The 17,284-nt window shown below is 42.1% G+C and overlaps 1 protein-coding gene across 3 annotated transcripts in view; it reads left to right on the plus strand.

Moving 5' to 3' along the window:
• Nucleotides 1–3,868: 3,868 nt before the first annotated feature.
• Nucleotides 3,869–17,284, plus strand: part of Cfap95 (cilia and flagella associated protein 95) — a 97,443-nt gene continuing 84,027 nt past the window's right edge. For 2 of the 3 annotated variants that reach the window (XM_059259624.1, XM_059259629.1), the window contains exon 1: nucleotides 3,869–4,104. In XM_059259624.1, coding sequence (XP_059115607.1) covers nucleotides 3,953–4,104 — 152 coding nt within the window. In that variant the 5' untranslated portion in view covers nucleotides 3,869–3,952. The remainder of the gene's footprint in view (nucleotides 4,105–17,284) is intronic. The other variant, XM_059259615.1, reaches the window with a different exon arrangement.

Raw genomic sequence — 17,284 nt, forward strand, 5'->3', positions numbered from 1 at the left:
AATGTAAACAGAGGGTGTTACTTTAAATCGCGCTCTTGGTTGGCTTGATCATGTTTGAGGTAGACTGGACAAACTGGAGTGTTTTGATGATCTGTGACTTCGTGTTTGTAAACTGCCAAGTTTTTTTTTGTTGTTGTTTGTTTGTTTTGTTTTTTTACAGTTGGGAGGAATTCTGTATGAGTTTAAAACCAACCCGTCATCACCAATAACACCCAAAAAACTTCCCTCCCATTTTTCTGATTAAAACTCTGATGTTTTAGCCGGGCGGTGGTGGCGCATGCCTTTAATCCCAGGACTTGGGAGGCAGAAGCAGGCGGATCTCTGTGAGTTCGAGGCCAGCCTGGTCTCCAAAGCGAGTTCCAGGAAAGGCGCAAAGCTACACAGAGAAACCCTGTTTCAAAAAACCAAAAAAAAAAAAAACCAAAAAAAAACCAAAAAAAACAACAAAAAAAAAGAAACAAAACCCCTCATATGTTTTGTATAAATGTGGTTAAAAATCTTCTTGTGAGATTGGTCTCAGTGGTGCCATTTTGTGATCCTGCAGGAGAGACACTTTTCAGAACTGGCATTATAGGAATCATTACAACTTCTGTAAGACATTCTGGGAAAGTGGGAAAAGGAAAACATGATAAAAATATATTTATCAGAAAGACCTATGGTTTGAAATTTCACTTGAAAATGGTGTATTTAGGGAACTACACACATATGGTCAACATTTTTTCACATAATAAAAGCAAAGTCCAGTTGCAATAATAATAATAACAGTAATTGAAATTGAAGGCTGAACACTTGTAATGCGTTCCATCACAAAAACCCACAAAGTACCATTCTGTCCTATTTTGTTGCTAAATCAAGAAATCAAAAATTCTACATAATGTGCTAGTGTATATAAGGAGAGTGTAATACAGTTGTGCACAAGGACACATCTCAGTACCAGATACAGGAAGATATTTAGTAGACACTGAGGACAATATAGATTGGGAAGGTTAATATAAAGAAGAGAAAATATGGGTCTGGAAAGATAGCTCAGAGGGCAAGAGTGTGTGCTGTCTGCACTGGATCTGATGGCTCTGGCCCCTTGAGCACTTGAACTCATGTGCACATACCTCCCCAAAGCCATGCACATAGTTAAAACTAAAATAAATCTTTATGAAAAGAGATAATATAAAGCATATTCACTAACTTAAATGGGCAGTCAGCTTGGCTTAAAGAACTCCTAAATAAAACTGTGTTTGTTTTGCTGAACACTTCTATGCTGAACACCTTTTGAACCTCCAGCAGGACCCACCAGGCTTCCCTCCTCAACATCTTCCCAATCTCTGCAGCCACCCACTGCATAAAGAATGTGGTTCTGAGTATCTTCCATCTTTGAGTCAAATTGTCTGCAGAAACTTGTCATGCTGGCTACATGCATATAATGTCACCTCCATTTGAAGCCTAAGTAAAATAAACACAAAGCTATGATAGCAGTGAGATGTGGTGGTATGAATAAGAATGGCCCTCGTAGGCTCATATGTTTGAATGCTTAGTCACCAGCGAGTAGCACTACTTGAGAAGGATTAGGAGGCATAGTCTTGTTTAGAGTAGGTGTGGCCTTGTTAGAGGAGGTGTGTCTCTGGAGTTGAGCTTTGAGGGTTCAAAAGACTGTGCCTGGCCCAATCTCACTCTCTTTGCCTGTCTCTGAGTATGGGTCAGGATATAGAACCTCAGCTACTTCTCCAATACCATGTCTGCCTGCAAGCCACTGTGACTCCTACCATGATGATAATGAACTAACCTCTGAAATTGTAAGCAAGTCCCCCTCAAAATGCTTTCTTTTATAAGAGTTGTCTTGGTCATGATGTCTCTTCATAGTCATAGAACAGTGACTAAGATGTCAGGGTGTCCTGTGTTGTGTGAATTAGTCAAAGAAAAAAAATCACTCCCAGATAAATGTTTAGTTCTGTGAGGTCTGTGGTGGGCTGGAGCTCAAACAGCGTACAAAGGCATATTTATTGATTTGTTACACAAAGTTGTCTTTTGAGTAAAGTATTTCCTCATACCAAGGTCCCTAATCTAACCTATATGTCTCTCTAAAGGAAAGCATCACATGCTTCTGCTCCTTTAGTCCTTATTGTGTGCCATTGCAGCACCCAATAATCCAAGAGCTTCAGGGGTGCCAGAAGCATCTTGTGACCAAAGTCATGCAAAGGCTCTTAAGCTCCCTCAGGAAAAAAAAAATCTACAAACCCTGGAAAACAATCATTGTTTTCCACAATGATTCTTCAAGGTCAAAGTGCTTCTAGAAAACAACTCTTCACTCCAAAGTTTACCCTAGACACAGTGAAAACAATTATTCACTTTACTGTTTACCCTGGATACAGTGGCTCTGCTAGATCCCTACAACACTAAGACAGAAAGGGAATGTGGCTGTGTTCTTTTGTTCCCCTGTGGCAGCACTGTTCTCTGCTTTGATTGGACAGAACTGAATATGTGGCGCTTATTAACCCTTTTAAAGTCTACTTCTCTTTCTCCTTCTATCAAAAAGGAAAGGCTGAAGTTGCAGCATTTGACACTTGGATGGCACTTAGCTCATGATTGGAGACTATGCATTTGACTTCAGGTAGCATGGATTGCCGTGGCTGTGAGCAAAGTAAGGATCTTAGCCTACCCCTGGTATCCACACTATGACCAATGGTCACAGGAAAGCACCTGGAAGATGTGTGTAATCAAATTTGTGAAATCAGATCCAGAAGAACTCCTCAATATAGACATCAATACAATGCATCTTTGATAAGTGAATCTATTTGTAACGTGAATTATTTCTTTATAGCTTCTTCATTATTAATTTTTGCATGTGTGTTTTTTTTTTTTTATGAAAATGGGCTCATTTCAATTTTTTTTCCAGATTGTATATTTGAATCAGGAACCAAATAAGTTCTACTCTTCTTGATTGGTTCATATGAATTTTAAGCCCGTTTAAAAATATTTGTTTAGTTAGTTATTAGATGGAGCCTCACTATGTATCCCAGGTTAGTCTCAAACTTAGGCTCCCCACCTCAGCCTCCTGAACGCTAGAGAAGTCTATTATGCCTCAGCAGACAGGCGAACTTTCAGTACCTTCTGGGATCTGTGGAATTCTGAGTAAAGGGTAGCCAATATCATACACATTTGTCCATTTGACACTAAGAAGACACAACACAATAATGACAAGAATTAGTGTTGTCACAAAATGTCAGAAGTTATAAAGATCTTGGTAGATCTCTGGGAGTTGAATTCCAGGTCCTAAACTGCCTAGCAGTAGTTTGGTCTCCATATTCCAAAGGCACTAAGTCCCTTCTCTGCTCCTCCCCTCCCCCACACTGCACAGTTCCATCCTGGCGCTGTTTGTCATAGGAAGAAGGCAGTGCTTGGCATCTGGGCCTGGAACCGAGCCTTTGGCTGCTCAAACTGTTCATCTCATTTGCTGAATGGCTCTACTGTTTGGCAGGCAATAGAGCTGTACAGGGAGGTCATATTCTAGGACGGGGGTTTTCTCTTGCTCTCTTTCAGTCAAACGTAATTGTGAGCAGAGGTGTGGTGGTAACAAATGGCCAGTCAAAACAACTGCTACTGCTATTTCACTTAACTGATTCCCTGCACTACCTGCCCTTATCCCCTTGTTTAGGTTAGGCTAGCCAGCCAGTGCAACTACAAATCCTTAGCATGCAGCCCGCCTTCCAAAGTCTGTGCAGACTGTTACTTTCACTGCATCCTGGGAAATGTAGTTCAATCAGTAATCAGAAGACAGATGATCAGGTTAGTAAAGGCGGAGAAACCCCACCTTCTACTGACTCCGCCTTCTCTATTGATTCCCCCCCCCCCCCCCCGTTGCTTAGGAGACCAGAGACGCAGAATCTTAGTCCTTGTTACGCAGAGCAGGACTGGTGCTGAGGGAAGTCTAACCCGGTCAGTTCTCAGCTTGAGCGCAGGCATGGGGACCTTTAGAAGCGCATGTCTGGACTGTTTTGACAGTAAAGAGCACTGCTATGAGATTGGACCCACGAACTTGCTGGAGCGCAAAGGCTCCCTAACCCTCCGCTCTCAGCACAAGAAATACTCGAAGCCAGTGTTGGTGTATTCCTGGTGAGCCAAATACTCGCTCTTCATGGGTCCTAGGGAGGGAGGAGAGAAGGATCCCGCAGGAGGTGGGGAAAGACTAACAGAGTAACAGGAAACAATAATGGAGAAGAGAGAATGGGGAAGAGGAGAAGAAAAATCAAAGAAAAGGGGAGTGAAGGTATAAGGAAAACGAACAAGAGAGAAGTGGTACGGAGAAGAGAGAGGGGAAACGGATTTTCCACATAGCAGGGGCCATATCGAAGTGAGCAGAACTCTCCAGGACTGCTCCCCAGCACACACCAGGACCTGCCCCAGCCAGAGTTCAGCTGTCTGCACAGGGGAAAGGAGTGGGAGTCACTTAACAGGCTTGAAAGTCGCCCCCTTGACACAATGCTTACTTGTAAATGGAAGTCCTATTAGAAAGCCAGGCAGAGGAGCAGCGCTGCCAATGCTTGGGGAGGGGGACACATTTGAGAGAAGTCCCTCAGCTTCCCGCAGGCCATCACTCATGAAGACCCTTCCAGCCAGAGGTAGCAAAGTTTAGTCTCACCTTGGGTAAGGCCAGTGCAATTTGGCGTATACTCTGCTTAATTTCTTTTTTTAATTACTTGGTTACACTTAAAATCCACATAAAGATCCAGGGTTGTGTGTTCTCCTGGAAAATTGAACAGCCCAAAGGATTTCCTTCTATATCCATCTTCTGAAGATGGTACTCTCAAGACTTCAGGAAGCATTTTAAGCATTTGGTCTTCTGTGATTTGGAGATTGTGCTTAGAATTCACTTAGGCTCTCTCTCTCTCTCTCTCTCTCTCTCTCTCTCTCTCTCTCTCTCTCTCTCCTCTCATTAACGTGGCCAATAGCCGCAATGCCAGCACTAGAAAAAAGTGGATAGTTTTTGGGGGCGTGGGCATTTGAATGTAATTGACTGTCATAGGAAAGTGGCACATTAGGTGTGGTTTTGTTGGAGTAGGTATGGCCGTGTTAGAGGAAGTGTGTCACTGTAGAGGAGGGCTTTAAGGTCTCTTTTCCTTAAGCTTCGCTCAGTGTGACACTCAGTCAACTTCCTGTTGCCTGCAAGACGTAGAACTCCCAGCTACCTCTTCAGCACCATGTCTCCCTGCACACCGCCATGTCCCACCATGATGATAAAGGACTGAACTTTTGAACTGTTAGTGAGCCACCCCAGTTAGAGGTTTTCCTCTCTATCAGAGTTGCCATGGTCATGGTGTCCCTTCATAGCAGTGAAAACCTAACTAAGACAGTCAAGTTTCTTAGAATAATTACTCTGGGGATATTTGTAATATTGGAGGGAAGTGAGAAGACCGAAATGGAAAGAGGTCACAACTCTTGTCTACCCTACACTGTTGCCTTTGAAGAGAGATGAACGATGTCGACTTTAGGCCTGGTTGGACACAACCTTTCCTGCACTGTTGGTGATGCTGCCATTTCTGTTCTTCAGACTTATGAAAGCCTGTCTACTCACTACATTTCCAAAGCCCACTCCTTCCTCCTTTATTTCTCCTTCCAAAGTGTTCTCTCTGCCTACGCTAAACTCAGTGTGAGAGGTTAGATAGGCACAAATTCCAAAGCTACCCAGGGAAACAGACCCTTTCAATAATACAATTCATTATGGGAACAGACTTCTTCACATTGATGGTATCCTTGCTTATGGCAGGGGTGGAGTCCTGAGTACCATCTTTCGGCTTCATACATATCTTATTTCATGACCGTTAAGCAGAACACTTAGCTCTTCCGTGGACCTGTTATACCACAAGGATCTGGATCATAATAGACATCGTCTCTATAAGTTATTGATGAGGAAAGGTTTTTAATGGGATGGCACTTCGGCTGCCTTCTGCATTACTGCTGCTTTGAAGAACTTGTAAACAGCATGGATATTAACAGCAGAGCAGCAATGTGCAAGGTGTGGGGCCTGGCAAGAAAGAAGGGTAGGAAAGGACTAGAAGTCACTTCAGCCATTCCCGAACATGCATAGAGCTCTCCTTTGGTTCAAATGGAGAAGAATTAAATTCAGCTCAGCAAGTATTTATGTGCCATATACTTTACTACATATTAGGATGCAGAAAGAGAAGCAAAGATCATTGAGACAATTTTTTGTAAAGCACTTTGTCCTCCATATGCTATCTATTGCTATGAGGAAAAATCATGACCAAAGAAACTTGGGGAGGAAAGGGTTTATTTGGCTTACACTTCCACATTCCACAGCTTCATCACTGGAAGAAGTTAGGACCAGAACTCAAACAGGGCAGGAACATGGAGGCAGGGACTGGTGCCGAGGCATGGAGGGGTGCTTTTACTGAATTGCTCCTCATGGCTGCTCAGGCTGCTTTCTTATAGAACTGGGACCACCAACCTAGGGACAGCACCACCCACAATGGGCTGGGCCCTCCCACATCAATCACTAATTAAGAAAATGCCCTACAAGCTTGTGTACAGTCTGATCTTACGGAGGCCTTTTGAGGCTCCTTCCTCTCTGATGACTGTACCTTGTGTCAAGTTGACATAAAACTAGACAGTGCACATTTACATCTAGAGCAGAAAAAGTGAACAATAATACATGATAATCAACCCTATGCAGTATAGCACAAGAAAAAAAATGTGTTAGATAAATTTAAGCTCTGGATTTTAACGACAGCCCTGTGGCTATGTGATATGACAAGTGATGTGACGGCTCCAGGACCACTTCTGCCATTGCAGAACAGTAGTTTTAGGATTATTATATGAGCATAACTCACCCTTTAACATTAAGTATGGTATATAGTTAGCACAAAATTATATATATTAAGACATTGTCAGTGTTCTCAAGGGATTTAACAGGCTAGTTTAACAGGACTTCCTTGATTTCTTGCGTAAATTCACCTACTTGGTGATGATTATTTGTGAATTAGAATCAGTACTTGAGAGACCCCCTGCCCCCGTCTTTTTCACATGTGTAGAGAGGCAAAAAGGTTCAATTTTTTCCCCCTCAATGTGCATGTTCACAAGTGAGGTCAAATAAGGCAAAACTCTGCCTTCTTTCTTCTCTCACAGATGTTGTTCTTGTAGTCTGTTTTATGCTACCTTCTCTCTTTCACATTTCTGTGCTTTTTGGTGATGTTATTGCTAGCATGCTCACAGACACCAGGATGAAGAGCTTCCTGGTGCCTCCAAGCATGAGAAGGTTGTGTGTGATGTGTCTTTTGAAGAAAACGTGTTAGACAAGTTTTGTTTGTGTGTGAAGTCTAGTTGTTGGTGGCACGTTTAATATTGATAAAGCACCCACATATGTCAAATAAGATGTCTTTATACAGGTGGACAAAGGGGCTGGGAATGTAACTTAGTAGCAGAGTGCTTGACTTGTAAGTGGGAGGCCCTCGCTTCCATCCCTAAAGTCACAAGAAAACGAACAGGAGCCCCTATAAAGCAAGGCTATCCACTGTGGCCAGGAGGTCACAGGAACCTGAACCTGTTTCCTCTGTGAGAGATGCTCATGAGTGTTTTGAGACCTCTATAGAACATGCACTAAGGAGAATCTACTGTAAAGATTCAGACATAGTAGCATCTTCTGAAGCTGGCCACACCCTGCTGTCTTTTCACAAAACCAACCTGTCACTTACTATCTATGCTAGCAAGGCAGCATAACATTGAGAGCACACTTAGGAATGAACAATGTCAGCAAACACGATTGTTAGCTTCTGATTGCCTTATTTTATGAGACATTTAAACTCTTCTTAAATTATATTTAGTAGTGGTTTTTAAATTCAGTTGTTACACACCTAAGGTCTATGCTTACCATTTTGGTGACCTCTCAATGGAGAGTTTCATCAGGGACCTTTCATACTTGCAGGTACAAATGAAGTGTGCAACTAGGAGACTTTCTGATTTACTCTTCATCGTTGTTTAAACATGTGGGTTTTTCCTGCATCTCTCTATCCTACATGTAATAGAAGTCTGTTTGACCTCCCTAAATATATTCAAAATAGCTGTGTATGGCAGACATGATCAAGGATTGGAGTTGAGGGATACCTCTAGTCCATGATTGGCCTATGACATTGCCTAAGACTCGCCTCCTCCTCACAGCTAGAGTGGGAATATATAGAGCCCATCACCCTTGTCTCAGCCTGCTGCTTCTGAGTTAGAAATACCTTCTCTCGAAGTCATCTTTGCTCACTCCTTTCTGTAGCATTTATGGAACCATATTATAAGATGTTTCCATTAGAAGTTACAAGCTGAGAAAAAATTATCTCCTGGAATATCTTCCCACTCATTGGAAAAGTAAGAAACAGAACAAATTATACTTGCCTTTAATAATATCTCTCATGTAAGATAAGTTCATTCACTCATTCACTCACTCACTCACTCACTCACTCACTCACTCACTCACTCACTCATTCATTTTCTTCTGTTCCTTGGCCAAATTGACAACTGGTAACAAATGATAATAATTTAAAGGAAAAAAAATCATCCAGATCTCCATGGAGACAGATCCTGCTCCGGTCTCCATGGCAATATCTAGTTTTAAGGAAGCAGATTAATTTTATGCATTTGTAATTTTAATTGTTTTTCTTTCTTGCCTAAGCTGCAGACTAAAGACCTTGAGGGTTATACTTTCCCCGTGCCATCCCCTACCTCATAAGATGAAAATGAAAATGAAAATGAAAGGGCCCGGGGGAAGTCAGATATAATCTTTGTGGGGACAGGGAAGCACCTCATTATAAAGGTTTTTACAAAAGCTAATTTGGGCATCGATAATAAATTAGAGGTCAAAGGGAAATTACTATCTCTCTGAAACTCTTAGACTTTTGCAATGCTCTGTTGGTGGAGCAGGGAGTGCATGTGTACATAAAGCCCTCCCCTGAAGGGGGAGAGCCATTCCAAAGCACCAGGCCATGCTTGTGTACTTAGATAGAAAGCAGAGTGCCTGGATTCTTTAATTTAATGTGTCACTCTTTTTGTGTGTAATCTATGATTTTCATGGGTGCTGACCTGGAAGGATTTAGAGTCCTCACATCACTGAGGGCCAAACTAGAGTTACATAAAGCTCTGTTGCTAACAGTCTTTGCCCTGTGCATCTTCATATCTCCATTACACAGGAGGACAAAAAGGCAAAGAGAAAGAGCCCTTCCCAACCATGTGCTCCAGCTTGTGTGTCACTGAAATTCATAAGGGCCTCTTCTTCCAGCATGTCTCCAACTTTAACATAGACCCAGCACCCACCTCAAGAGAAAGCATATTAACCCTTTCCTGCACATTTGAAAAAGATCCAGTTATATGATTTCCACACACGAAGTACATAATTTGAATTCAAGTAAGGAGGCATTAAAGGGGGTGGGGTGGACAGACCCTGACTTTGAGCCACACCATTCCATAGCCTGGGTACAGGACTGAATGAAAAGGAAATGGGCAAAATGCTGGTAGTCCTTCCTCTGACTTCTGATTATCGCACTATGCCTCGTTGTCCCAGCTCTTGTGGCCATGCCTTCCCCATCCTGCTGAATCATATCTTTTCATGGTAGATGGCCAAAGAAATGCTTCCTGCTTTAAGTGGCTTTTTGTCTGGTCTTTGGTCACATAGAAGAGTAAGTAATGCAGCGGAAGAGAATTAAAAAACAGGGCTGAACTTGTGCCAATGTCTGTTGCAGAACTTGACGTAATCAGGGACTGGTAGATCCTAAGGAGATTTTGAGCTAAGGTAGGGACAAGTACTTGTATTGTAAAGAGCTATTTTTATTTCTTATAAATGTTCAAATTATAATATTGCATGTGCATATATTATAATATAAAGTAGACTGAGGACATGGAAATATATTCACTATCTAGTGGGTAGCAAAATCCAAACTTTGCATACTGGTGGGTATGATGGCACACGCCTGAAATCCTTGCACCTGGCATTCTGAGGCAGGAGGATTTCTTTTTTTTTCTTTTTCTTTTTTTGGTTTTTCGAGACAGGGTTTCTCTGTGTAGCTTTTGCGCCTTTCCTGGAACTCGCTTTGGAGACCAGGCTGGCCTCGCAGCTGGCCTGGAACTCGCAGAGATCCTCCTGCCTCTGCCTCCCGAGTGCTGGGATTAAAGGCGTGCGCCACCACCGCCCAGCGGCAGGAGGATTTCTATGAGTTCCTGGTCTTTCTGGGCTACATCTAGAGACAACTGTTTCAAAAAAGAAAGCAAAGATTTGCATATGATCCAGATGCATATGATAAAATTTATTTTCTACAATTAATCCTCAAAACTTTTCAGCTGTTGGCTACTACAGAAGAGTCTGAACATGCCAGTTAAAGCGCGTCTCTACCTTTCTAACTTTAAATGGCTTGTTTTAGGTTAAAATAGTCAATTTCAGAACAGTGCCTGCTTTTTCCAGGTCCTTCCTCCCCTACATTCTTCTTCCTCCTGTTCCGTTTGTGTGTATCAAATCCTCCCGTTCCGTTTGTGTGTATCAATCAAGTCTTCCCGTTCCGTTTGTGTGGATCGAGTCCTCCCGTTCATTTGTGTGGATCAGGTGCTCCCGGTCCGTCTGTGTGTATCAAGGGAGGAGTGTTAAGTGACGGTTGGGAGGTGGGTTTGTCTTTCAGAACTGTGTAGACATCCTTTTCCTTGTTTTCTTCATTCTTGTCCCAGCCCTATGCTTGCTGCTGGTGGATTTATTCTTTTTTGAAGACTTGGTACGTCTGCTCGCAGATACGTTCGTTCTTACCTTGGCTCTTGCTGGTTCTGAAGATCCCCGTGCTGGTCTCGTTCTCTCCGGCTCCTGAAACGGACCTATCACTCCTATCACGGGTGGCCTCCTCTATCCCTCAACATGGTCACTGATAGCTCAGATTCCATATACGTGTACTGCATATTAGCTTTTCTCATCACGGTCACCAAATCTGTGACAGAAACAAATTAAGGAAGGAGGGGAGGATTCATTTTGGTCTATGGTTCAGAATGTACAGTTTGCCGTGATGGCGAAGGCATAGTGGCTGCGGACTTGAGCTTGAGACACAGCTTGCTCACATTTGAGGGAGCCCCCCCCCCAACACCTACAATGATCTACTTCTCCAGCTTTGCCTCACCTAAAGTTCCCACAACTTCCTACGACTTCTCCAGCAGCTAGGGACCACCTGGTCAAAAATACAAGTCTGTGTGAGACATTTCACGTTCACGCTATAACACCTTATTTGCCCAGGCTAGCTCCCTCCTGTTGGCCTACACATATATCAAAGCCTCTCATTCAATTTCTATAGTGTTCCTCTTTGGAAGACAAATTTTAATGTCACTCTACTCGGGAACTTCCAGCTTAAAAGAAATTAGTTTTCGTTTCTCAACAATGCTGGCTTTTAAGTGTCTCATTCAGGACTAAAATTCTTAATTTATTCTGTCAGAAGTTAATCAGCAATGATTTATTGCTTATCATATTTCTGGGGAAACAATCCTGATTCATCCCACGGCAGATGTGGATGCCTCCGATTATCAGAGTAGAAGTTATTTTAAAAAGAACTCAGCAAGGCATGAAGATTGGTCCCTGGAAATCCATGGCCCTTATGAGAAAGTTTGAAAAAGACAATGTTTGGATGGAAGTGGAGATGTCATCATGCTATGTAAACTCAATCAGACTCAAAAAATAAATTTTACATTTTCTTGCCTTTGTGGAATGTTTTTTAAATGATTAAAAAAAAAAAAAGAATTGAAAGCAGAAGGGGGCAGGAAGGAGGTCAATGGGAAGGGAAGGAATGTCCAGAGAAAGAGGTGGAGCCACAATGTGACCAAAGTACATGACATACATGGGTGAAAATGTCATGATAAAAATCCATTATTTTTTGTACAACCAATGTATACTAATTAAACAAAATGAACATGCTTCAGAGCCTTTCTCTGTTTAACATATACATGAATCTTCGTCAGAAGGCTAGTGGTTACAAACTACAACGAAGTATGTAGTACAGACTGTTTGGCCTCGTCTTTCCCTCTCTCTGCTACTTCTACGTTTCCCATAAATAGCATGTATTGTTTTCATAGTCAGAATCAAGTGACAGTCCTTTTAAACATTGACAGCATTTTCTAGAGCTTTCCCAGGAAAGCACACATTCTTGAAGTGATCAGAATGTAGGCATATTACTTTACCTTTTTCAGGATACAACTCACTCTAAATGGCTTATTATGACTCTTTAAAAATATCTCTTTAATTGCTGGTTTTTGCTGGGTAAGAATCATGATGCACATTCCTTTGGTTTAGCCACTCTCCATTCTTGTCTGTGTGCGGCCACGGTAGCTCCTACGCCACTGTTATTTTAAGTCTCGTCTACGTTTTCTTTCCTCAATAGACTCCTGCTGCCTCCAGTTGCCTTTTGAATGAAGCAGTTTGTGTGTGTGTGTGGGGGGGGGGGGAGTGCAAAGCACTTTCTTTTCTTTTCTTTCTTTCTTTTTTCCTTTTCAAATAAAATTCAAGAGGTTCTGCCTTCTTCACCCTGGCTCCTGGCTCCCCACCCTTTTATACAATTCCAATCAAATGCTTTTTCAAAAACTAGTGGTTATGGAGTTGTGATGGTGCCACCTGTGCGAAAGTATGTTTCATTAGCTGGCATTTTATGAAAACGCAACAGTTTTGCAGGAAAAAATGCTGTCTATGGTTTGAATATGAGACTGTCTGCCCCAACCTTTGGGATCCTGGTTTAAACTCTTCTCTGCAACATGTGGTGCTGTTTTGGGAGGTTTCTGGCATCCCAGGAACTAGGACGCTGATGACTGGCCTTTGAAGGCTATCTTGTCCATGCCCCCTTACTGTCTCCCTCTTTGTTACCTGGCTGCAGTGAGGTCAAGAAGCCCCTTCACACATGGCTCTTCCTGCCACAGCATCTTGCCCCAGTGTTTGGGTCAAGTAACCACAGACTAGAGGTTCTGGAACTGAGCAGAACACATATTCCACCCTCCTTGAGATGTTCACGTCAGAGATTCTGCTATAGGGGTGAAAAACAACAACAGAAACTAAAACAATGACAAACCCTTGAAAGGCAGAGTGTAGGTGTTTTGTCATGTGGATGCACTTGAAATTAGAACCATCATTGATTGCTATGTAGAGAGACCTGTGCCTCCAGTCAGTTCCCTATCCTCATGATATCCTAGTTGAGCTGACTGTGGGATCCACCGGGGCCCCTCCTCATCATTGCGCTGATGTAATCTTTCAGTCTCAAGTCTGATTTCACCAAGCTCTGCTGCCTTTTACACTGATGATCTTCTAGATGAAGGTGTTGAGGCAGAGGAAGGGGTTGAGGAGAATGTGGCTATGGACACACACACACACACACACACACACACACACACACACACGCACGCACGCACACACACACACACACACACACACACACACACACACACACACAAAAGTCCAGGCTCAGGCTTTTGAGACACAGTCTCACTATGGAGCTCAGTCTGCCCTAAAATGCATTCTGCAGACGGTGCTGGACTTAAACATAGGATCTACCTGCCTCTGCCTCCTGAGTGCTGGGATTGAAGGCCTGTACCACTACTCCAGGCTCAGACCCTTTTTCTTTTTCTTTTAAATGGCACTAGAGCTATTAAGCAGATATCTCTAAAAGTCCCCCATCCTTGGTACCGTTTCACGTGTTCACCAGCCAGATCTCTTTTGGTTATAAATGGCAAATAGCTTGCACTAGCTTAAACAAGGAGAATGGATTTAACCCATGACATCCACCACAGTTGGCTTAGGATCTTAGGAACACAGGGGCAAGGGGCACTAGTTCCTACTCATTTCTCTACTCTTGATGCCTGTCATTTGTCTTCTCATAGAAGACTAGGAGAAACATGACTGCTGCCGTAACAGCTGATAATTTACATCTCTATCTCCAAAAGAGAGTCGGGCTTTAAGGTATTTTCAGCTCCAAATTTTAAAGATCCGAAGTCAGTTGTACGTCCCTGGATCAAGTGTCAGTTTGGGGTCATCTTTCTAAGTAAGACCAAACTGAAACTTGGTGCCTCTCCAGTCGCCATGGAGACGTGTACACAGGAGAAAGAAGAAGATATGATGGACTTGAGATCCCAGAGACAGTTCCTGTTCCAGAGAAGGATTTCATATTCCATGTATTCAATTTATAGCAAATGTTTAGAACAAAGCACATTAATATTTTAGATATAATGAGCAGAAAAATAAATCTTGTACATAGATTAGGTAAGAACATTTTTCTGGTGCTTTGAAAAGGTTATGAATAAATTTGAATATCGTGATATTGCTTTTGATAGACATTAATCTTCCTTTGTTCTGTTTCTTTTAATTCATTTTGAAATACAATTATGCTTCAATTGTTATTAGTCACGCTATATTTTCTTTTTTTTATTTAAGCTTTGGTGCATTAACAAGGATAATTGATTGGCAGGAATACAACATGCTTCTTTGGTAACATATTAGATCTCTAATCAGATTGTTAAACCTTCAATAAAATGGAAGAATTAATATAATGTTATTTATCTCTAAATAAATTTTAGTGCAAATAATTTAGGCTCCTTACGTAGAAACTATTGAGAAGATTATTTTGAAATTAAAATGTAAGAGTAAATAACTTGTCACAACTTTTTCAAAACAAATTAGGGATCCTAGCATAATGAGTCAGGAAGACTGAAAGGTCAGGGCCAGGCTGGGCTACAAAGCAAGACCTTATCTGAAGCAAGCAAGCAAGCGAACATACAAAACCCACCCCGAAATAGAACAACCTCTTACCTTTCCCAACACAACCAAAGCAAAAGGCCACAGCCAAAGGCAAGTCAGAGTAACTTTTAAACATCTAGGAAAACAACTTAAATGAACTAAAAAAAAAATCAAACTTTTCCCCAGCTATGTTCTCCTTAGATAAAGAGCTATTTTGTGAGTATCATTTATTTAAAATATATTTACTGGGGTTGGGGCCATAACTTGGTGGTAGAGCATTTTCCTAACATGTACAAAACCCAATGTTGGATTTGTGGCACTGAAAAAAAAAAGTCAAAATGTATTTATTGCCATGTGTATCAAAGGCACACTGCGGGTTCCGGACCTCACATTGACCATTCTCCCTGTCCTTAGGATGCCAGGGACTATTACGATGAGACAGTGTGGGGAGGGTTAAGTTAGCAATTGTAATGCCTGCGGCATGTGCTACAGTTAAGGCTAAAATAAGTGGGGTGTCCTGGTTATTAGGCGCGGATCAGAGTCCAGACCCCACCTACTGAGGTTTCTAGGTGCTGTGACTCCAAACAATGAATCAGAACAGAGACACACAGATAGTGACAGCAGCAGACAGTTTATTAAGGAAGGGAAATGGTTTTCTTGAGGGTGGAAGCCAGCCAATGAGCTGGGAAGACAGACAGATGCGCAAGAGGCAGGGCCAAATGAGTTCTTGTGCTTTATAGGTTATTTTCATAGTGCCTGCCTTGTGCTTGTATCCTGGGGCTTTTCTACCTCATCTCTGTTGTTATATAATCCAGGTAGAGAAGGGTTTGTATCTGTGCCAGTTGGCTTCTTTTGTATGTAAGTCTCTCTACCTCTCTCTCCATATGCCTACTCTCCTCTCATATTGGGAGCAACTAGGAGAAGCATGTGTCTTGGGCCTTGTGGATGAAATAAAGCTTCTCAGTGGAGATCATCTTGCCCCTACCATCTGTAGAAGAACTAATGTATGATATAGTAGTTCTCAACTTAGGCTGGTATTGCTTCTTCCCCAAATATTTGGAAATAGGTGCAGGTATTTTTGTTGTGTTATAACTGCTATCTTGTGTTATACATGATCGTAGGACTGAGGACTCTTGGTCCTAGGGATGGCTATGGCATCTTAATATTTATCCATCTATTTGATATCTCATATCCTTGGACCTACAGCCTGATGAGTGGAAACAGTACAGCTAGTGTGCATCTAGGGTTATCACATTAAGGTTACCTAGTTTTTATATGGCCATTCACAGAGTGAGAATAGTAGCATTGTTAATCAATCCAGTAATTCATTCACTCATGGCCAGGCAGTTCCCCTCTCCTTATTGTGTAAGAATCTTTCACTTTTAGAACTCCATGCCCCCTGGCATCCTTGTAGGGATGCATGTCATAAAACAGCCAATGGGCCTCTACAGGCCTTCCCATAAAGGGTAAGTTATTATGGCCTTACATCAAGACCTTGAGAAAGATGAATGAATTATTTTAAAATTTGGGGGAGTTAATGGGGTGGCTAAGCAGACAGAGGTGATTTTTTTTTTGCCATGCTTGACATCCTGAGCTCAATCCCAGGAGCCTGTGTGCTGCTGGAGTGTGGCAATTGATTCTTCAAGGTTGTCCTCTGGCCATAGACATGTGCACTGTGGCCCATATGTATGCATACAATAAGTAAGATAAATGTATAATTATTAATTAGGGGCTGAAGAGATGGCTCAGTGGTATGAGTACTTGCTGCATAATTGTGAGAAGCAGAATTTGGATCCCAGTACTCACATAAAAATCTGAGCATCCTGTGCAGGCCTGAAACTTGATCTTTGAGTGGGGTAGAGATGGGAAGATCTCTTCCAGCCTAGCTGAGAAAACAAGAGTTCTGGTTTTAGGTAGAGCTCCTGCCTCAAAGAAAAAGATAGAAAATGATAGAGGAAGGCACAAAATGCTCTTTTCTGGCCTCTGTGCACACACATAGATACACAACTGAATACCTGAATGTCTCTCTCTCTCTCTCTCTCTCTCTCTCTCTCTCTCTCTCTCTCTCTCTCTCTCACACACACACACACACACACACACACACACACACACAGACACACACACAAATAAATAAATAAATATAAAAAAATTATCTGGAGGATGTAGAGTGCTTGCCTAGCATACCCAAAGCCTGGCTTTGGGTTTGATACTCAGCAAGGAATAAAATTGGGTATAGTGTCACATGCCAGAACTCTGGAGGTAGGGGAAAAAAAGTTTCTCTGCTGCATAGCGAGTTCGAGCTGCCCCGGCCTTGCCTTCCTGAACCCAAAAAACATCAGTCTACATAGATGGCTTCACTTTTGAAATTGGAGCTTTTCTTTGTATGTTAAACAACCCCTTAAAAAATAGAAGTGGTCTGGGGAGCTACCTTTGGTTGACATGTACTTATGTCAAAGTCAGGGTGAATTAAGCTTGATTTACTGGCCCATTGTGCTGGCTAGTTTTATGTCAACTTGACACAGCTAGAGTTTTCTGAGAGAAGGGAACATCACTTGAGAAAATGCCTCC

This window comes from Peromyscus eremicus, chromosome 1 (genome assembly GCF_949786415.1).
Source record: "Peromyscus eremicus chromosome 1, PerEre_H2_v1, whole genome shotgun sequence".
Taxonomy (NCBI): Eukaryota; Metazoa; Chordata; class Mammalia; order Rodentia; family Cricetidae; genus Peromyscus; species Peromyscus eremicus.